Source organism: Carassius auratus, chromosome 28 (assembly GCF_003368295.1).
Source record: "Carassius auratus strain Wakin chromosome 28, ASM336829v1, whole genome shotgun sequence".
NCBI lineage: Eukaryota > Metazoa > Chordata > Actinopteri > Cypriniformes > Cyprinidae > Carassius > Carassius auratus.
In genome coordinates this window covers 8,213,647-8,236,632 of record NC_039270.1, presented here as the reverse complement: position 1 = coordinate 8,236,632, position 22,986 = coordinate 8,213,647, and the positions used below count along the sequence as shown (strand labels likewise).

The following is a 22,986-nucleotide window of genomic DNA, read 5'->3' as shown; positions in this document are numbered from 1 at the left end:
GTTTGCCCAGTTGCCTTAGACAAAAACATGTACAGGTCGAAGAGGTCCACCAACCCACCAGCCCCAACTAATCCGTTTTCCCAGGATGTGGGTATATCATGGTGTCATCCCGAGGGGCAAGTGTGCTTGAAAACTGAGCTTTTCCTAGAATTCCCTTTCCTGGAAATCACCTCTTTTCCTGGAATTCCAGAAGTCATGGCTTTACTATCATTCATTTGTGGTTTTATGGGTCATTATACACCTACCTGAATAATGTGCATCCACTAGGAAAGTGGTCTTATTTGTAAGCAGAGACACGTGTAAAATAAGGCCTTTAGGTTCACATTTACAGCTGTCTTTGTGATGTGGGTGTTTTGCAGAAGTGATTGTCAGCCTGGGCCTTATGTGCTCCAGATGAAGGCATACATTCAGCAGATCTCTGGGAAAACGAATTGACCCTTGATCTTCTCATCTGCTGAAATTGATCCTCATAGGGCCGGCGTTTTTTTTTTTTTATATCTTCACTTTACTGAAGCTACGAACAGTTTCATCCTATGCAGCTCTGAAATATTGGATTTTATTGGATTGATTTTGAAGCATAGCCCTGAAAAAGCTGTTTGTCATGACACATTTACATGAAAAACACAACTACAGTAAAGTGAAATCTTCAAATTGTTTATTTCAAGTGAGGTTTACACACAGGCCAAGAGCAATTGTGATTGGCTTTTCAGAAAATGCATCACTAGATTAATTAATGAATCAGAATGTACAGAAACAAATTCTTTACAAATGAACAGTTGACATAGTACACAGCAAAGGAAGCCAAGTATCACCCAATGATCTAGATTCATAAAATAAATAAAGCATTTCTTTATATACAATACTGCATACTTAAAAATAAAAATGCAACGTATATGCAATATTAAACATATTTACATACATTATTTACACATTCACATCGAGAATGTAAAACAGTTGACACATCACCTTGATTACAACGTTTGTGATAAAACACAGGTTTGTGATAAAAATAAAAATCATAGAAAAATCACTGGAATCATTGGCTCATATAATAAGGAGCTTTAAAATAGCAGTTTTTTATCGTGAACTTCCAGTTTTAGAAGTAACATTGACCATTTTGCCACAACAATAAGAACTTGATAACCGCAAATGTTGTAAAAAATGGCATAAAATATTAGAAAAACCAACTTTGCACAGCTCATGACGGTAAATGGCTCAGTTTTGCCTAAGTGCCTATGTACCGCATCTTTAATTAAGTTATGAATTAAATTACACAAATGTTCTGGAAAAATAGCATGCAGTGGTTTAAAAAAATACATACAATATTTACAATAACTTATCGTAGAAATCTCATGAGAATAAAACCTTGAAAAACTTTCATTTTAAGTGCTATTAAAATATACCTTTATTCATTTTTTTTTTTTTTGCATAATTGATATAATGTGAAATACTAAGCAGACTTGATAGCTGAGGTCGTTGTTGTCTGAGGTTTCTTTGTTTCATTTTTTTTTTTTTTTTTTTGTGGATTGGCTCTGGATTTTTTTCTTGCATCAGATGGCTTGTGTGAAAAGGCAGTTTGTATCTCCACTGTCCCTCAACTGTTGTTTTACTGCAGAACTGTCCTCCAAGAAGGAAAGACATCAAATATGGCTCTTATTTTGAAACATCAGTTTTGGCATGGACTTTTGGCATTACATTTCATCATCGATACTCACAACCTGTCTCTGTGAAAGCAAAATAAGACCATCATTATTAGACAGTAATATAGCCGACAGTAGTCTGAGTAGGCTTATTAGTAAACCGATAAAGTTAACAATGCTTTAGGACACTGGCAAGTATGGCTAAAATATATATTGTGTTGTGTAGACAGTAATTATTTTTTATAAAGTATATCATACCTGCGGGTACAAAAAGCCATCAGAACTACTGTTTCTGCATAGATGCACCTGGTCCTCTGTGGTCTTTTGATAAACTGGGTTGTCAAAGTGGATGCTGTTGGTATTTTTCTGACGCCACTTTCTCCAGAACAGCACAGCACCACCCACAACCAAACACAGGATTGCTTTAAAAAGAAAAAGAAATATCTTTCACTGTATCGGTTACATTGAGACTTTAAGTTATGTGTACATAATGCATTAAAATGCTCCCTTTGTTAGTTACTCACAGGCTTTCAGAACACTACACAGTTTTTATATTGCTTGCATCTTCATTGAAGCACTCACCAAGAGGAAGCAAAATGTACAAGGCCAACGGTGTGGAAGATGATGATTGAGACACATCTTTGACATTACTCTGGTGGTCATCTAAAGAGAAATCACAATAACTTGTAAAACAGATCATACATTTCAATAAAACTGTAATATGAATGGTTCAATGCCTGCCTGGAAATTTTTTGAAAGGGTTAGTTGACCAAAAAATTACATTTCTGTCATTAATTACTCGCCCTCATGTCATTCCAAACCTGTAAGACCTTCATCCATCTTCTAAACACAAATGAAGAAATGTTTTGATGAAATCCGAGAGCTTTCTGACCTTCCATAGACAGCAACATAACTGACACGTTCAAGACCCAGAAAGGTAGTAAAGACAACGCAAAGAAAAAATAATTATTGAATAATTGAATAATTAAATAAATAATGGAAATTGTTGAATAAAATCATTATAAAATCATATGTTTTCTTTGCACACAAAAAGTATTCTTGTCACTTATGGTTAAGAAAATATTATCACTGTTTAAGCATTGATGTCAAATGGACTATTTTAATGATGTCCTTACTACTTTTCTGGATCTTGAATGTGTCAGTTGCATTGCTGTCTATGAAGCATCAGAAAGCTCTCGGATTTCAACAAAAATATCATAATTTTTGTTCTGAAGATGAACAAAGGCCTTACAGGTTTGGAACAACATTAATCATTTTTAGGTGAACTAACCCTATACTTGGCTGGTTCAGATGAGTTTAACTGGGGTTGGAGCTAAACCCCTGCTCTAAGGTCTTGAGATTTGAGTTTGGGCTTGGGTTTGTCTAATTTACCAAGAAAAGGAGAAAAAAGGGACTGATGGTAACGTCTGGGTAGATAAAGCAAGACATACCTGTCTGGTTGGATAAAGGAAGTTTAGTTGTGCTTTGGGATGGCTTGATTGGAACAGGTTGAGTGGGTTGTTTAGGGATCGAAGGAGCAGGATTTGGTGTTGTCTTTGAAGGTACTTTAGGATGACTAGTTGTAACTATTTTGGGCTTGACAGGAGGTTCTGGTGTGACTACAGCTGCTCGAAATAAAAACACAAATGTTAGATGTAGAAATCAGCAGAAATAACATTAAGTTTAAACACCAAAACGGACTTGCCTTGAACACATTTCCGCATGTCTCTGGCCAACATCATGTTGTCTGGGCAGGCACAAGTGTATTTGGGTGAGAGTCTATTGATTTGAGGGGCAGCCAGGCACAAGAATTCACAGCCACCGTTGTTGACCCTGCACCAGTTGAATCCTGGAAAGACATTCAGAATAAGTTCAGAACTACACTAAAGACGTTATCCCATTTTGGACGAAAAATCAATTTGCTGAATTGCGACTGGGAAGGTACCATCAAATGTATGACTATATAATGGCCGACATACCAGTCGGTTGCTTGAGGTTGTGGTACAAGACAATGTCCTCTGGGGACGAGAGGTGTTCGGCCACATTCGTGATGTCTCTTCCAGTCACACGATTTGCACTTAGAATTGCATTATTGCTCACATCTGTCCAAAACACTTTCTCCTAAAAATGATGATGGAAAATTCTTGAGAGAGCGTTCCGGTAACCTCTTACAAGGAACAAGGTCTGCCAACAACAAGTTTGAAAGGAGCATGAAAGTGTTACCTCAAACACAGTGAGACCCAGAGGATGGGCAAGTTTGCCCTGGTCAATGATCAGAGTACGCCGACCATCTCCCTGCACACTGATGCTGGAGAGAGTGTGTAGTTTGGAGTCAACCCAGTACAGACGCTGGTTCAAAAGGTCTATGCATGGGACAAGACAAGAAAGTGGGTCAGACCAAAGTTACGCTTTGTGGACAGTTATGTAAGCGGACATGTTCATACCAAGGGTTATTCCATTGGGCCAGACAATGTTATCTGTGACTAGGGCATAGCGGTCCCCTCCATTAAGACCACCTCTCTCGATCTTAGCTGGTGTGCCCCAATCAGTCCAGAACATGAAGCTATAATATATCAGAGAAGATTTAACAAAGTTAACCACTTGCCCATGTAGTTTGTCCCTACATTTTAGATCCTCTGGGACTTGACGTACTTCTTAATAGGGTCGACCACAATAGCACGTGGCTTGGCCAGGTTTTCTTTGAAGAGAGTCTTGCGTCTGCTTCCGTCCGCTGTTGCCACAGAGATGGCACCTTTAATGCTGTCTGTCCAGTAGATGTTCCCGTGGATCCAGTCGACAGCAATACCTTCAGGTGCATCTAAATCACTGCCAATCACAACACTGTGTTGGGAGGAGTTATCTGCTGTATCCATTGGTGCTCTGGGAAAGAAAGACGAAATGTGATATCAGGCAGCTCAGTTTGTGTAAGAAACAACTGAGACTCAAGATTGACCACGAGTCCAAAGATTTACCTATATATCTTTTTGAGGGATAAATCCGACCAGTAGATCTCCCTGGAAGCAACATTCATATCCAGCGCCACAACGTTCTTCAGGCGGGGAATAACACGTGTATACTCGCTGCGATCCAGAGTCATCTTCCTGACCTCATGGCGATTGGTGAAAAATAGGTAGGCGATGGTTCCTACAGAACCATTTTGTGAGTAGGAGTTTTATCACTATGCAAGTATGGGAACTGGGAAATGACTACTTGGAAGTTTAAAAGCTTTACCAATAGCTTTGCAAGCCTTGCTGGCTGGGTCCATCTGGTAGCCATCCTCGCACTCACACTTGTAACTACCCATCAGGTTGACGCAGATTTGGCTGCAGGTGTCTGGGTTGGCACACTCATCAATGTCTGAAGAAATCAAACAAATATGTGGGCTTGAAGGAAAATAGTAATTCTGTTGCTTCAGAACGGTGTCTGTAACACCACTGAATCAGGACAGGCAACAGCATGGACTTACTGAACAAACTCTATCCTAATTTCCAGTTCAGAAAAAGCAAATAAGATTAAAGTACAAATTAAATCATTCTTTGAACTGGATCTGCACCAAGGTCTGTGAAATGTACTATGACCAGATTTCCAGATGATTCAGTATGGGAACTAATTTAAATTTCTTACCCTCACAACGTCTCTTGTCCACCAACCAGAAGCCAGTGGGACAGAGGCACTCGTAACCAATCTTTAGGTCATTACAGATATGAGAGCAGCCCCCGTTGTTGTAAAGACACTCGTTAGAATCTGTGAATTAGAAAATCACATATTGTAGCACAGGTTGGTTTTTGACGTTATTTTAAGCAATGCAACTTCTTGAAAGCCATTTTTACTTACCACATTCTCGCAATGGCTCGTCGGACCAATCTCTACAGTCCCGTTTCTTGTTGCAAACGTTTTCCATGCTGATGCATTCACCACTGCGGCATTTAAACCTGTGTGGTGGCTCACAATGAGTTGCTGCAAATCAAAATGGAGAAATTTAAGTTTAACACATCAGAATAACACCCGAAGCATATTGGTTTTGTGTAAAGAGCTCATTTTGTTTGGTTCACCATTCACACAACCCAGCTCATCACTCAAATCCTTGCAGTCATATACAAGGTTGCACTGCCGGCTGCCATGGATGCAAGATCCGTCACCACATTGGAACTCATCCGGTCGGCATGTGGACACGGCTGGAAAGCAAAAATAGTTTATTATGTCTTTAGGATAAACTAGCTACGGATGCTTTTAAGGTTACATTGTAACAAAGTTAAAAGCGATAACAGAAATCTGCCATGACCGTGACAAGCATCCAATTTATCAATACATTAGGTTCCATTTCTGTTGTGTAGTGCCACCCATGTGAAATCTCATTGGTCCACAATCCTGCTCCCACTAACTCTACATTAAACTTATATATATATATATATATATACAGTATTGTTCAAAATAATAGCAGTACAATGTGACTAACCAGAATAATCAAGGTTTTTAGTATATTTTTTATTGCTACGTGGCAAACAAGTTACCAGTAGGTTCAGTAGATTGTCAGAAAACAAACAAGACCCAGCATTCATGATATGCACGCTCTTAAGGCTGTGCAATTGGGCAATTAGTTGAAAGGGGTGTGTTCAAAAAAATAGCAGTGTCTACCTTTGACTGTACAAACTCAAAACTATTTTGTACAAACATTTTTTTTTTCTGGGATTTAGCAATCCTGTGAATCACTAAACTAATATTTAGTTGTATGACCACAGTTTTTTAAAACTGCTTGACATCTGTGTGGCATGGAGTCAACCAACTTGTGGCACCTCTCAGCTGTTATTCCACTCCATGATTCTTTAACAACATTCCACAATTCATTCACATTTCTTGGTTTTGCTTCAGAAACAGCATTTTTGATATCACCCCACAAGTTCTCAATTGGATTAAGGTCTGGAGATTGGGCTGGCCACTCCATAACATTAATTTTGTTGGTTTGGAACCAAGACTTTGCCCGTTTACTAGTGTGTTTTGGGTCATTGTCTTGTTGAAACAACCATTTCAAGGGCATGTCCTCTTCAGCATAGGGCAACATGACCTCTTCAAGTATTTTAACATATGCAAACTGATCCATGATCCCTGGTATGCGATAAATAGGCCCAACACCATAGTAGGAGAAACATGCCCATATCATGATGCTTGCACCTCCATGCTTCACTGTCTTCACTGTGTACTGTGGCTTGAATTCAGAGTTTGGGGGTCGTCTCACAAACTGCCTGTGGCCCTTGGACCCAAAAAGAACAATTTTACTCTCATCAGTCCACAAAATGTTCCTCCATTTCTCTTTAGGCCAGTTGATGTGTTCTTTGGCAAATTGTAACCTCTTCTGCACATGCCTTTTTTTTAACAGAGGGACTTTGCGGGGGATTCTTGAAAATAGATTAGCTTCACACAGACGTCTTCTAACTGTCACAGTACTTACAGGTAACTCCAGACTGTCTTTGATCATCCTGGAGGTGATCATTGGCTGAGCCTTTGCCATTCTGGTTATTCTTCTATCCATTTTGATGGTTGTCTTCCGTTTTCTTCCACGTCTCTCTGGTTTTGCTCTCCATTTTAAGGCATTGGAGATCATTTTAGCTGAACAGCTTATCATTTTTTGCACCTCTTTATAGGTTTTCCCCTCTCTAATCAACTTTTTAATCAAAGTACGCTGTTCTTCTGAACAATGTCTTGAACGACCCATTTTCCTCAGCTTTCAAATGCATGTTCAACAAGTGTTGGCTTCATCCTTAAATAGGGGCCACCTGATTCACACCTGTTTCTTCACAAAATTGATGACCTCAGTGATTGAATGCCACACTGCTATTTTTTTGAACACACCCCTTTCAACTAATTCAACTAATTGCCCAATTGCACAGCCTTAAGAGCGTGCATATCATGAATGCTGGGTCTCATTTGTTTTCTGAGAATCTACTGAACCTACTGGTAACTTGTTTGCCACATAACAATAAAAAAATATACGAAAAACCTTGATTATTCTGGTTAGTCACATTGTACTGCTATTATTTTGAACAATACTGTATATATATATATATATATATATATATATGTATATATGTATATGCATATATTACTTGGAACAAAAAAGGCATTTACAGTAATGCATTTATAATGTAACTCTAAAGGAGTAAGGCATTTCTTTTTTAATGGCTTAAAAGAAGAAATGTGGATTTAGTTTTATTACTATTATTATTATTAATTGTGTACATTTTATCCTTCTATAAAAAATGTGCACTGTGAATTATTATCATTTTAGTCATGGTACTGCCATTCTAGGATGAACAAGTCTTCCTGGTATCCTTGTTTGTACTGTGAAAAGATTATCTGTATTTCTGTCATGACAACTCTCAGAGGGATTGACATGGTAATGTACACGGCGATGTTAATGTGTTTGGTCTTAACGGAAACACTCCACAGCTGATCTAGACAGGTGGAGCTGGGGAAGGTGGAGGGTTTCTGAAGCACGCTGCAACTGCTACAGCAAGCACTAGTCATTCATTTGAATGCTGAGTAGCAGCTCATTGGCTGCCGATACAAAAAGAACCAATCAGCTGCGCCATGTGTTAATGATGTCATTATCTCAGATTGAGTCTGACCTATTGAACTGCCCCATCTAGAGTTTCATGACAGAACTTTGTATGTCAGTAGTATCCACAAGTCTTATTTCTTACAGCAGTTTTTCTCATCAGAGCGATCCAAACAATCTTCTCCCCCGTCGCATTTCCAGCTACTGTGTATGCATTCCCCACTGCCGCAATGGAATTCCATAGAGGAGCAGGGGTTTTTGGTAGGTCTAGGCGTCCCTGTACTGCATTTCTGAGGCAATTCGTCTGAGCCATCAGCACAGTCTGCATCTCCATCACAGACCCACAGTCGAGGCACACACTGTGCATTGTTGCACCTGAAGGAGTTGGAGCTACACGTGGTGGGCGGACAGGAGACTTCATCACTGCCATCATCGCAGTCTCTCTCTTCATCACACACAAATGCGGCAGTCACACACTGGCCGCTGCCGCAGCGAAACTCGCCATTCAGACACCGGCGAGGATCTAGAAGTGGTGATGGAGATTTTAGACACACGTACACGCCGGCAGCACCATAAAGATACACATAACTTCAATATATCACTCACCACAGCCTTCCTCATCCGCACTGTTCTCACAGTCCGCTTTGCCATCACACTTCCAACTCTTTGGCACGCACTGGTTTAGTCGCCCACCACAGCTGAATTCACTGGGTCTGCAGGTCTTGGCCACTAAAAAGACAGGGGAAAATTATTTTTGTTAAAAATTCTGTAGAAAATATGAGTAGCTAGAATAGCTAGGGATGTAAGATATAACAATGAGATACCAGCAAATATCAGTTATGTTTTTTTTATGACAGTTGATATTGGATATTTAATTGTGCAAGATCTTGCTCTGCTTATTTTTTACATTCATATGATCTTTTTACACTGAATTAACCTAGTGATTAACTGATTTTTTTTAAAAAAAGTAAAAATTTAAACACAAATAAACTAAACACAAACTTGACAGTGTGAATCTCAAAACGAATATCATTAATGTCACACCAACATTTCTCTCCCCTCTGTTCGGGACAACTGACTTATCTTAGATGGAGGAAGACTTACAGCAGGCAGCAGGAAGTTCATCAGTGCCGTCACCACAGTCATCAGTTTCATCACACACCCATCTCGCTGTGATACACTTTCCATTGCCACACTGATACTGCCGTGGTTCACAAGTCAAAGCACCTGTCAGATGGAGACATAAGTGATGCTTGATTAAGTGATGTAGATTGTGTATCACTACACAATCTAGTGCTTACACTGGTAACTGCATTATGATTTACTGACTGCAACATGTATGGACAAAGATGGTCTCAAGTTTTTCCTGCTTTGTAATCTAAAATGGCAGTAAGGGGAGGTCTTCTAGAGCTTAATTAAGGAGGAGGCTAGCTCAACAAATGTAAATATAGCACCTCCACCATTTTTTTAATGATGACACACGACATCATACGCAAACAGAAAGAAACATGACACTGGCTGGATGCAAAAATGGTCGACTTTTAGTTAAAGCAATAAACTTTTACATTGATAAGATATCTAAAAACATTCTCTGAAACCACACAGCGTCACTCAAGTAGAAGTGGAAGAGTCACGTGACGTTCATTAGTTAGTATTCATAGTTGTCAGGGAAATAATGATGTGTTGATAATGGCCTTTTGATGGCATGAGCAGCTCAATGGATCTGGGTCACCTTTTTCTGAAAACAAATGTGGAGGTCGCAAAAGATGCCAATGTAGTGAAATCACTTCGCATAACTTTACGTGGCTTATTACTAAAGTAAAAAAAAAAAAAAAAAAACAAGTATTAAACAAACCATTCATAAATGAATATAACTTACATTATTAGCTAAATATTTTTAATGTTTAAAATGAATCATCTCAAAGTTCATTAGCCTTACCAGGCTGTTGCCATGCAATGTGGCAACTTCACAAATGAATATAGAAAAATATTTACTTTATAGAAACTATTTTACAACATCTTCCAACTTGGCTCATCCAGTCAGGATTCAGAATTGGATCATTCTATCTTATAATGGAAATGTGGACATAAAAGGATTAATGATTACACAAATGTAACATTTAGACAGGTCTTATCAGTATTTAAAGTCAAACCATGCATTGATATAAAAACCGTTTATGGCCTTAGGTTGACATCATACATCTCTTGGCTGGCCGTTTTTTTTTTCTGGTTTCATCTATTGATTTGAATTTAATGTTTTGCCATGTCTTTTTAAAAGAATAGCATGTTTGCTAATAAAAATATTAGCAAACATGGCAAAAAATAAAAAAATGACAGATGACAGCACACCTGATCTATGTTTGATATTTAATTTTTGGATGATAGTGACAGGCTGAAAGGTGATGTTACTGTTATTTTGAAACTGTAAAATATTTTTAATATTTTATCATTTTTGACCCAAGTTTGTAAAATTGGTGTAGAAATACAAAATGCAGTGTTTTAATATAAATTAAAGAAAGGGCAAATAAAAAACAAGATAATTAATTAATACTTGGAATAATACATGATAAAATGCATTCCTTTCAAAGATTCAACAAAGAATCACTCAGGCATGATTGTAATAACTTAGGAAATAAATACGGGTCATTTTAGACCCGCTTGTGTAAAACTGGTGGAGAAATACAAAAACTGTGTTTCTATTTAAATAATGATAGAATAATAAAAAAAATGATTGTGGTAGTAAAAAAAAAACACATTTAAAAACTATGTGGAATAATAAACGATATAAATTTTAATATTTCAGAGATTCAGCAAAGCAACACTCATCCATCACTGAAATAACAGGAAATAAATATTGGTCATTTTAGACCCATGTTGTGCATTAGAAGTAGTTGTAGTGACACAAAAACTATTTTTATTCAAAAAGTAAGAGGAAACAAATAAAAATAAGGATTTGTGATGATCAAAAACAAGTTAACTGAAGAATTCTGAATTAAGAAAAAAAATGCATGGGTCACTTAAGACCCATGTTGGGCATCAAATTAATCAAATAGTTTTGCAAGTTTTTTGTAAAGAGAACTTGAATCATGTTGTAGTTAATCAAATTGAAATTGTTACCCTGAATTAGTCAAACGATTAGAACCCACCCCCCACCCAAAAAAAAAAATCCTGTATAATCCTGATCTACTTCAAAGTGTCATGTATTGTTCATTGTTTACAGATGCAGCCGAAGATGATGGCCACAGAATGCAACGTGGCTGTTTTTTTTTCCTCCTGGATGTCTCGTGTGTCTTATTATCTAAACAGCCTACTATCAAGACAGCTCAGGGTAGAGAAAGACATGTGGCAGCCAAGCCAAGGATGTTTTGGAAAGTTTATCTGGCTTAGATTATAACATAGATTGCCTAAGAAAATAAAAGGCATCGTAACTGATAAGAAACCTTCAAGAAACCTTCTGGGCTATACAAGAAGGTTATCTTCTCTCATTTAATGAAATATTTGTGGTGTATTGCTCTTGCTTCACAAGAGTCTGCATGACATCATTTACACATGTAGATACCAACAAGAAAACAGAAGCGTATCTTTCTACAGTATACTTTGCACCTTTCTCTTATGTCTTAAAGGTTATCCTATATATAAACCTATTAACCTTGAAATAAAAATGATCTGTCTGATCATAAGAGTCAATCCAGCATATGGGTCTACCCATCAAATCATGTTAGAAACAGGGTACATTAAACCCCAAAATTAAACAAACCAACAAAGAAATTCAGTTGATGCAAAGTCTGATTTGAAGACTTTTACTTTTGCATTTTTAATTGATGTTATCACTAACAGCAGTTACTGTAATTAAAACATTGTGGGGTAAACTTGACCTGGTACATATTTTTAAGAGATTCACCATTTTATATATATATATATAAAATAATTTCACTTCACTGAACCTAAAGTCAAACTGTGGTTAGTTTTAAACTGAACTATCAGCTTTTTTTTACTCTGCACAGTCCGAACAGCTCCATAAACTAATTATTTCCGAGCAGATAGAGATAAGAAGCCTAATTATTTCTACAATTACACCCAAACAATTATAATAAGACTCAGTTCTCTGTACGTTTTTACTGTGCTTTACTGATTTTTTTCTAGCTATAACTTTTCATCTATACTAATGTCTACCAATCCAGCAAGAAGAAAATAAGTTTGCATGTGAAGCCAGTTCTTCGTGCCTTGGGTCTACGGTCCCTGTGACATCATACACTGCAAATGATTTAGAACTTCTGGGAAAGGCATGTGTGCCAAAATACTGTGGAATGAGGCCCCTATAGCAGACACATGGACAGTATAAACACATGTGGTTACTGTAAGGCAATACTATGATTTCTCCAGCTTAGTGAGGTTGGAGAATTCATTCATGTCGAGCAAAACAGAAGCGAACAATGCAAACTGAGTTCTGTAGAAAGCGATCACAGCTTTGAAATACAACATTTAGCATCATCATAAATGCATGCAGAATAAAATAATCACTATATATTTTGTAGGAGCCAAAAAGCAGGGAGGAATTAAGTTAACTACATTAATGCATAAAGGGAAATACCTATTGTGTTGTGCAATCATGTATTAATGCAGAATATACATAAACATACACCGCCTATATATATATATATATATATATATATATATATATATATATATATATATGTTTTTTTTTTTGATAGATTCATCTTTGCAGATTAACCACCTTATAAATTACAATATCACTCACAACTCGGAAATAAATAAGTGAATGTCATCTGAACGTCACTTAACACGTGTAGGACACTGAAAACAATCTCTACGAGTTAACATGCATTCACGTGCTAAACGAATTATGTTTAAAAATATTCAATTATCCCTATTTTTAAAGATCCCTAAATATAAAGTCAGCTTGTTTACTCACCTGTATGAACAGGACTGAAGAAAGTGACCGCCAGTAAAAGTATTAATGAGCTCTCCATTGTCTCTCAATGAGCTGGTTAAAGCCCCTCGCTTTTCTATTTAATGTGTTGGCTAAGTTTTTATTGTGGGTGTTTGTATTAAATAAATAGCTCTGACGGAGCAGATGGACTCGTGTTCAGGTGAAGCTGTGGGGAAATGTATGTTTGTGAAGCGGTGGACCTAGATATGATGGTTGAACTTGAACCATTCGAATTTGAATGGGTGCGTAGAAGTGGCGTGCACGGGGCGGGGGGAGAGGAGGGGGGTTCGGGGGGGGACGGGACGCTAAAGTTCATCTCGTAACGTTGCTTATCCCCTTCCCCCTCTCCCCGGAGGTCTGTGCACGCCACTGGAGCGTAGAGTGGGCGGGGCTTCGTGAAGAGAGGCGGGACTCGGTGGTGTGATTTAAGAGTTGCCCAATCGAGGGCGTGGTCAAACGCAGTCCACGCCCACCACAAACAATTCTACTCTACAAGATTCCAGGTAGAAGAGGGATTAGAACTTTAGCTATTACCCACTTATCACTGATGGCGGGGAAAGAATAATAATGCGAAAAATAGGATGACTTATCTGATAAGCATACTGAACGGGATTGCTGCTGTATAAACCAGTGTGAACATGTAGGTTACAGTACATCTGCCCTGCTCTGTCACCTTTCTGACAGAAGTCATAAAAATAAAAGTAAATATCATATCATAAATCTTAATCACATTCATATTTTTGTGGCCTTGACACGTCTGAAATACTATATGGTAACGGTCAAATGTGTAGAAAGAGAGTAAAGGAAAGCCGCAGTCATAAACACATTATAGCTTGACTTTTCCTTGTCAGTAGATTCTTCCTCCTTTGTCTTTTATGATTATTATACAGATGCACAACTTATCTAGGGAATAAATCTGTAACTAAAAAACAACAAACAACATTTAGGCAGCTTTTGGATTCCATTGTATATAGCTAATATTGAAAAAGTGAAAATTCGTTTTTAAAGTGAACTATTGTTTTTTAAAATGTAAATTTAAAATTGATCTTATGAATTCTGCGGACACATTATCTAATGTTCAGCTGCACAAATTATCCGTGATGTAAAAACACTGTCTGTGTAGCCTTGAACTAGTAGCCCAAACGTCATCAGAACATAGACTTCTTAAACCAGCTTTGGGACGTCTACCAAAATAATTCACTGTTGTCATTGGTCCTGTCCTGTTTCCAGTCAATTTTGGAGAATTTCATGATGTTATAGTTTAATGTTTAGATAGTCATCGAGGTCAAGATTTCCATTACAGCAGGCATGTTTGGCCTGGAATGCCAGAATCATTAAGTTCCTGAAAGCAGATCATATAATATAAACAGACTTTCCCTGACTTTACTACACGGGGGAACATGTTTGTAAGTTGGAGCTGGAGGCCCCTTGAACCAGTTCTGCTAATTTCCGTGTTTGTCTTGGGAATCACACATGCACGATGCTTCAGATCAAAGGAGCACAAACAGTGTAGTAGCTTCACAGAGGCAGCAGAGCTAATAATCAAAAAAAAAAACCTGTTGTCGTAAAGCCAGAGAGTGTATATCAGTAGAGACTTTTTAAAGAATTCTCTAATGCTCCCACAGGATGCATCTGATCGAAAGTAGAGTAAAAACACTGATATTGGCAAATATTATTAAAATTTCTATGTTGACGTAGTTTAAAATGTAATTTATTTCTGTGATGACAGCTGATTTTTCAGTATCGTTACTCCACTCTCTGATGTAAAGAAACATTTATTATTGTTATCAGTGCGGAAAACAGTTGTGTTGTTTAAAATTTCGAGGAAATCATGATACATTTTGTGCTGGATTTTTAAAAGAATATACATTCCAAAAGTACAGGAATGATTTGAAATAGAAATCTTTACAGTCAATTTCCAAGTGAATGCATTCATGCTGAATAAAAGTACATTTCTTTAAATCTCCGTAAAAATGACTTTCAGGCAGAACTTTTGTGGTGCAGAAGGGAAACAACAAGCATGTATGCAAATAAAAAAAGTCTGTTGTTTGTGTGGAGGGTGGGTGAGATGAATGCTCTTATCTGTTGCACCTGAAAAAAAAAAAAGGAAAAACCTGAAAAAAAAAAATGCATCCTAATTGGAAACCGGATCTGTCACTCTGCCACCACTCACCTCAACAGCATCTACCACGAAGCTTCCCATCTTATCAAAACAAAGAAACGAGTTTTTGAACAAAACAAGTCGTTTGTTCTAAGTTGGGTGTATAAGTGGGATACTCAGATGTTTTGGGTTGCCAGTAAGTTCCAAATGCTAAACAAAAAGTGTCAAAGCAAGAAAAATGAGCAGAAAACAACTCGGCTTCAGAAGCAATATCTTGTATCAGCAAATTAAACCCTGAAAATAGAAAGTAGGAGAACCGAAGTTGTGTTTTCACGCTTGTTTGAGAGTTAATGCGTCCTTTACGCTTCTGTGACTGAACACATCCTGAATATTTACCTGAGTTTGGTTATAGCAACAGCATTTACCTTTCTTAACAAATCTGAGAGCGTTATTCTCTTGTTTGCCTATTTACATTAAACAAATTACAATAACTGAATACGTAACTGTAAAAATCATTAAAAACAAAACCTCTTTCAAAAATGTATTTGGCTGCTATATAGTCAGGTTGATTCAGTCGTATGAATTAAAATGTTTGACTTGCGCTAAAATAGTTAACACTACGTACATAACACACCTCAGCTGCCTGACAAACCGTTTTTCTAGAAGTCACATAGACTCTCTTGAAACAGACTCAAAATGAGCAGGTCTGATCACAAGTCTTGATAACAGAACAAACATATTTTATAAGCAGTACTCTTGTCAAAATCTCTTGCCCTGACTGCTGATTATGACATCCCGTCAAAGGGGGTGGGAGGTTGACAATAAGGTCTCTATGTTCTCAGGGTCCCAGTGTCCTAGAAAGAGTGTGTCATACAGAACACCAGTCATACTGAATAAAGAAGACCACCAAACACGGTCTAGAACATTTTCAGCACAGTGGGCCAAAGCAAAAAAAAAAAAAAACACTGATAAGCTCATTCGCCACACCTGGAATTATCACCAGACCTTGCCTTACGAGTAACAGATGGCCTTTGAGCAAGTCAGGCTATTTAGTTAACATGTGCAAACATCGACTTAGACCTCGTTCAGTCGCATTTACAGTACAAATAAAATGCATTCTCCTTTCTGACCTCCTTTGGTTTCAGCACATACTATTGTGTTACAACACAAAATCATGTATTTGACCAAGAACCATTCACATTTTTTAACACAAAGAACTTTATAATGTCAAAGAATAAAATTACAGATATTGCAAATCAATTACAGGTAAACATGAGTGCATGAGTGCAGTTTGTTTTTAAGCTTCTGTAACTTCTCAACTCCTTCCGTTATGGATCTTCCTGTCTGGCTACTTATTTTTGGAGTTCAGCCAGTTTTGTGTAGCGTTAGTGTTTTTTTTATCTTTTCCTTCATATTTTCTCATTTTGTGAAGGTTGGTCTTCGCTCCGCTCCGAGGCATATTTCACCTCCTAGGATATTTTCATTTGTTCTTGTCTTGACTGTAATTTTTGTATTACAGATTTGAATGCAAAGTCTTCATGGTAAACCGAGAGTAGCATTTTATAAATGTTTCTCAGTGTATCTGACATCATAATAAAACAGGAACCGGCCAATCATGTAATTATATCAGAGTTTATTATGGGAGATTATGCTGTGTCAAAATAAAAAGATAATATCATTAAGAGCTGTTCATTGTGTTTATAGGCAAAGAAGATGGAGCTTGCAGTACATTTATTAAAAAATTAGGAGAAATATCAATTACTGATACAATACTGATGTGATAAAAGAGCATTTCTATGTTAGCAACATAAGGAAACACAACCCATACAATCAATGAGGGAAGGATTAGCTGAAGCTATGTTAAAATATGTGCATGTCACCAGACACTGAAACATTGTCAGAGTAGTTTGGTGTAGGTTTAGTTTAGACTAACGCTAACAGCACCACCTTGTGTTCAACAAGAAACCCTGCACACTCCCTTCTATTTAACATCCACCCTCAACAGCCATGCATTGGGACTTTAACATTTTGATGTGAGTGAGACTCTACCCTTAGATAAGAATGGGTGTCTAGTGTATCTCGAGTATAGTCAGTGTGCAGGGTTCTGCTCTGTGTATACTGTGACCATCTTTGGAACAAATGTTTTATTGACAGATAATAAGCTAATTTATAATGATCAATTTGGAACCAGATTTTAATTCAGATTAGCATTACTCTATGCAGAAATGCCTTACAGTAACACACTATATATGTTAACTGATGAATTAATTCTTGCATTCAGTGGTTAGTGAGATCTACACTACATCTCCGAGATTGTGTGGCTCCACCTTCTAATTGAAGTTTTTGTGTTTCTATCCAGTAAGCTTCATATAATGTTGCTTAGAGGGTCTTTCCACGTCTCAGTCTCTTAAGCACTTGCAGCGGGTGTCATCTGCATGCTGCCCTTATTCATCTTCAAAAAAAAAAAAAAAAAAAAGCAAGAAAAATTTGTATATCCATATTGTTTGTTGGAAAAAGATCTCTCCCAGAATGCTGTTGCTATACATGCTAGTTAACTAACTTGGTGCATTAAGACTTGTGGTTTTGAGATTGTAATGATGAGCTTTACCTTCACTTTGTGCCGTTTGGTTCTGGCTTGTGATTGCCACTGCTTTTCCTCTGATGAGATCAAGAGAGAGAAGAATATTACCTGGCAACCTTCTCTGCCAAGCCTTGTGTTTTTAACTATCTGAATTGTATTTAATTTTAAAAAATCGTAAAGTACTTAATGTATTAATTAAAATGGATTTGGCAGCACTTGAGAAGCATCACTCTTGCTCTCAAATCTCTTTCCATCATTTTCATTGATGCTGTCACTACAGTCGTCCTTCACACATCTGCTGAAAGAGATTTACATTAGGTAAAGAAATGCCACTCACCACAGCCTTCCTCATCCGCACCATTCAGACAGTCACTGTCACCATCACACCTCCATATCATAGGCACACATGTTCTTCGTTCATCTCCACAGCTGAACTCTGTGGATCTGCAGATCTTGTCTGAAATTAAGACAAAAACAAACTCAACAATCTATCTATCTATCTATCTATCTATCTATCTATCTATCTATCTATCTATCTATCTATCTATCTATCTATCTATCTATCTGTGGCAAGAGTCAAATGTTTTATTTGGTGTGCACCTAAAGGGACAAATACACACAAAAATATGTCAAAATATCTGTCTTGGTGAGTTATTTTATATATATACACACACTCACTTTATCAGATACACCTGTACAATTGCTTGGTAACACAAATTTCTAATCAGCCAATCAGATGGCAGCAACTCAAGGCATTTAGTCATCTAGATGTGAAGACAACTTGCTGAAGTTCAAACCGAGCATCAGAATGGGGAAGAAAGGAGGTTAAAGTGACTTTGAACGTGAAATGGTTGTTGGTGGCAGACGGGCTGGTCTGAATAAAACTGCTGATCTACTGGGATTTTCACGTGAAACCATCTCTAGGGTTTACAGAGAATGGACAGAAAAAGAGAAAATATCCAGTGAGCAGCAGTTGTGTGGACAAAAATGCCTTGTTGATGTGAGAGGTCAGAGGAGAATGGGCAGACTGGTTAGAGATGATAGAAAGACAACAGTAACTCAAATAACCACTCGTTACAACAAAGGTAGAAGAGCATCTCTGAACTCACAACACGTCGAACCCTGAAGCAGATGGGCTACAGCAGCAGAAGACCACACCACGAGCTGCTCCTGTCAGCGGAGAACAGGAAACGAAGGCTACAATTCACACAGACTCACTGAAGCTGGACAATAGAAGAATGGGAAAATGTTGCCTGGTCTGATGAGTCTGGATTTCTGCTGCGACATTCAGATGGTAGAGTCAGAATTTGGTGTAAAGAACATGAAAGCATGAATCCATCCTGTCTCAGTGGTTCAGGCTGGTGGTGGTGGTGTAATGGTGTGGGGGTATTTTCTTGGCACACCTTGGCCCACTTAGTACCAATTGAGTGTTGTTTAAATACCATGGCCTACCTTATTGTTGTGAGTATTGTTGCTGACCATGTCCATTTAGGACTACAGTGTACCCATCTTCTGATGGCTACTTCCAGAAAGATAATGCACCATGTCATGGCCTAATGGTTAGAGGGTTGGACTCCCAATCAAAGGGTTGTGAGTTCTAGTCTCGGGCCGGATGGAATTGTGGGTGGGGATAGTGCATGAACAGCTCTCTCTCCACCTTCAAGACCATGACTTAGGTGCCCTTGAGCAAGGCATCGAGCCCCCAACTGCTCCCAGGGTGCCGCAGCATAAATGGCTGCCCACTGCTCCGGGTGTGTGCTCACAGTGTGTGTGTGTGTTCACTGATCTGTGTGTATGCATTTTGGATGGGTTAAATGCAGAGCACGAATTCTGAGTATGGGTCACCATACTTGGCTGAATGTCACTTTCACTTTCACTTTCAGATCTCAACCCAATAGAGCAGCTTTGGCATGTGGTGTATTTGCATCATGGATGTGCAGCAAACAAATCTGCAGCAACTGCTTGATGCTATCATGCCAATATGGACCAAGATCTCTGAGGAATGTTTCCAACACTTTATTGAACCTATGCCACGAAGAATTAAGGTAGTTCTGAAGGCAAAAGCTGGTCAAACCAAGTACTTGCAAGGTGTACCTAAAAAGTGGACAGTGAGTCTATATATAGGCTATATACCCCTCAGAGTATCCAGAGAATGCAGGGTCTGATGGCTGCTGCCTCCTCTCTGATTCTGCTGGGCCTGCTTTAGATGCGGTTCTTCCAGTTCCAGCTCAAAGCCGGTGTCCCATCCCAAGCTTAGTGCCTGGGACGTCTTCACCTCAAGGTGACTCACCGCTGCATCAGAGCTGTGGTCCCTTGGTAGGACTCTCACCTGTATCAGACAGGCATCCAATAGGGACTGACCTTCAGAACTAAAGTGGTCATGACAGATGCCTCCAACACAGGACAGAGCACTGTGCGAGGACAGACCGGCATTTGTCTCTTGGACCAGACTGGGGCAATGCCTACATATCAATTGTCTACATATCAAGTCATTATAATCAGTAACTATGTCCCCACTGGATACAACAAATGCCTCGTTTATAAAGGGTTTTTAATGTTTTTGTCTGGTCGTGCCGTGGGACTGCATCACAGTACAGTAAGGGGCATAACGTTTCTGTTAAATGCTTGAGGTATTCAGCCAATCACAACGCACTGGATAGCTGTCCAATCAGAGCACACCTCACTTTTCCGAACGATGAGCTTTGTAAAAATCGATTTGTTTCAGAAAGGCGGGGCATAGAAGAGAAACAATAATATATAGTATGTGGAAAATAATGTTTTTTAACCTTAAACCACATTAACACAAAAATATTTGTGTTTGTGTATTTACCCGTGGCGACAGAAAAAAAAGAGATTTACATTAGGTAAAGAAATGCCACTCACCACAGCCTTCCTCATCCGCACCATTCAGACAGTCACTGTCACCATCACACCTCCATATCATAGGCACACATGTTCTTCGTTCATCTCCACAGCTGAACTCTGTGGATCTGCAGATCTTGTCTGAAATTAAGACAAAAACAAACTCAACAATCTATCTATCTATCTATCTATCTATCTATCTATCTATCTATCTATCTATCTATCTATCTATCTATCTATCTATCTATCTATCTATCTATGTCATGTACGGGGCTCCGTAGTTTTGCTAAAATGGTCGAGCAACTAAACAACCGTTTTCATAAAATCATTTACACTGGGTCCGTCTCCATTTATTATAGCCTGATTTATATTATGAATAAAGAAAAGGAAGAACTAGCCTATAGCCGAACTCAGCACCTAAACACCAGTCAATCAATTCAGAAAAAAACGGGCAATTCTATTGACACAATTATTTTTAATTCATTGATTTATTTTATCTCAACTGTCACATAATCTATCCGTCTAATCTGACAAAAAAATAAATAAAAATAAATAATAATAATAATAATAATAACTCTTGCAATTCTAAGTAGCCTACATAGATATGCTATCTACTTTTTCTTAGAAGAAGAAAGGTCACAATAGCAAGGTATAAAACTGTAAGAAAAGATTTTTGAAATAAACATTTTAAGATAAAAAGGCAAAACATTTTATTCGACGGCGGAGTTTCGGTTCAGTGCCATCCACACATGCAAATCAAAAGCCAGAATGTCCTGCAGACCAGATAGAGCCTATTTATAAAAGATAACTGATGATCACTTAAATCTGTTGTTTACTCACATGTTTGAACAGGACAGGATAAAGTAACTACCAGTAAGAACATAAATGAGCTCTCCATATCTGTTAAAACAGGTGGACTTCTACTCATCTGACTGCTGGTAGTGAAGGCTATTTGTCTGGACTAAGGCTCCACCCACACACCTAAAGTAATCCACAGGCTTCTGCAATATTTGGGGACATGAGAGTGGAGGGGAAACAACATTAATTATAATTTGCTTATCTGATAAATATAAACCACAGCCATTGCAAATGAGTTGAACTTTGCAAATTTCATATTTACATAAGGATGAAACCCTTATCCAGAGGTGGGGAACTTTTGGCTCGCTTGCCACACCTTGCTCTTTGACAGAAATCACGTGGATCACCAGGTCTCTCTCATCTTTAACTAAGAAATGGCAAATTGCAACTTCTTTGCTGTACAGTTAATGAAAGGTTTAGAGTAATAATATGAAGGTAATTTAATGACAAAAAGATTTGCATACGCAGGGTAAGAGTTTTGGAAGTGTACATAAGACTGTAAGCGAAATAAAATTTGCAACAGGTTTTTTTTACACATAAAGATTGGTTCTAAGCAGTCAATCCATTTTGCAGTTCTTTAAACTGTTGTGTTCACTTGCCAATCACTTGCAGTGCTTTTGACCATCTTTTAGCGAAAACAATGTTCCAAAAGTGTAAGTGCGGAAAACTGGAAGTCAGAAGAATGTAGATCATATTTATTTTGCTTTAGTATGAAAATGCAGTTTCACAAAACTTGAATTACACTTATGAGTAACAATAAAATGCAGCAAATAATTTTAAATAATAATTTTTCTTACACTTGAAATGTGATGTTGAAATGTGACAAGCTTGTGCATGCAAATTAAATTTACGCTTACAGTTTTATGTACACTTCCACAACTTCCGCAGATCCTTTTGTCATTAACTTACCTTCATATAATTATATATTAAACCGAACAAAGTCTGCCTTCTGTGCTGTTTCACTACAGCAATCAACGGTGCTTGAGCAACAATGTAGCTTGTTTGTCGTAATGAAAAAAAAAAAAGATTTTTAGAACAGCAGCGAAAAATTAGGGCTGTCAGTTTAACGTGTTAACTTAATGAACTAGTTATGAAAAGTAACGATTAAAATATTAATTTAACATAATGCAGTTAACGCACTAATGCCCTCAGACCTCTACATCGATACAGTTGACTGCTGATAAATATGATGTGGAAGAACAACTCAATAAATGCAGTTATACCGTAACATTCAAGATATTGGTGCAAAAATAAATAAATAAACAAACAAACAAATAAAAATGGCTCTGCATGTCGCATCACACAATATCACACTAGCAGCAAGAGCAATTTCACAGGAGTGCTGATTTTGTAACGATCTATCACAAGTTTAAATGTGATGTTATACAGACATATTTTAAAAACAATATTATGTGCTTTTGCTCAATTTTGCAAAGAACA

General features: G+C 37.8%; 2 protein-coding genes across 3 annotated transcripts; both read right to left on the bottom strand.

Moving 5' to 3' along the window:
• Nucleotides 1–639: 639 nt before the first annotated feature.
• LOC113046672 (low-density lipoprotein receptor-like) lies at nucleotides 640–13,373 on the bottom strand. Its single transcript, XM_026207560.1, has 18 exons — nucleotides 13,127–13,373; nucleotides 9,298–9,420; nucleotides 8,800–8,922; nucleotides 8,339–8,716; nucleotides 5,693–5,815; nucleotides 5,475–5,597; nucleotides 5,265–5,384; nucleotides 4,872–4,997; nucleotides 4,613–4,784; nucleotides 4,293–4,520; nucleotides 4,085–4,203; nucleotides 3,864–4,003; nucleotides 3,620–3,761; nucleotides 3,346–3,489; nucleotides 3,092–3,265; nucleotides 2,223–2,303; nucleotides 1,899–2,062; nucleotides 640–1,724 (listed from the first exon to the last, which is right to left on the bottom strand). The coding sequence occupies exons 1-18, from the start codon at nucleotides 13,182–13,184 to the stop codon at nucleotides 1,692–1,694; spliced, it is 2,571 nt and encodes an 856-aa protein (XP_026063345.1). The 5' UTR covers nucleotides 13,185–13,373; the 3' UTR covers nucleotides 640–1,691.
• Nucleotides 13,374–16,519: 3,146 nt separating this feature from the next.
• LOC113046673 (low-density lipoprotein receptor-like) lies at nucleotides 16,520–21,680 on the bottom strand. Of its 2 annotated transcripts, none has more exons than XM_026207563.1 (5): nucleotides 21,529–21,680; nucleotides 20,710–20,829; nucleotides 18,164–18,283; nucleotides 17,854–17,903; nucleotides 16,520–16,827 (listed from the first exon to the last, which is right to left on the bottom strand). In XM_026207563.1, the coding sequence occupies exons 1-5, from the start codon at nucleotides 21,614–21,616 to the stop codon at nucleotides 16,819–16,821; spliced, it is 387 nt and encodes a 128-aa protein (XP_026063348.1). In that variant the 5' UTR covers nucleotides 21,617–21,680; the 3' UTR covers nucleotides 16,520–16,818. The 2 variants fall into 2 exon arrangements, with proteins under 2 accessions (XP_026063348.1, XP_026063346.1); XM_026207561.1 differs by lacking the exon at nucleotides 16,520–16,827 and adding an exon at nucleotides 16,859–17,697.
• Between the last annotated feature and the right edge of the window lie 1,306 nt (nucleotides 21,681–22,986).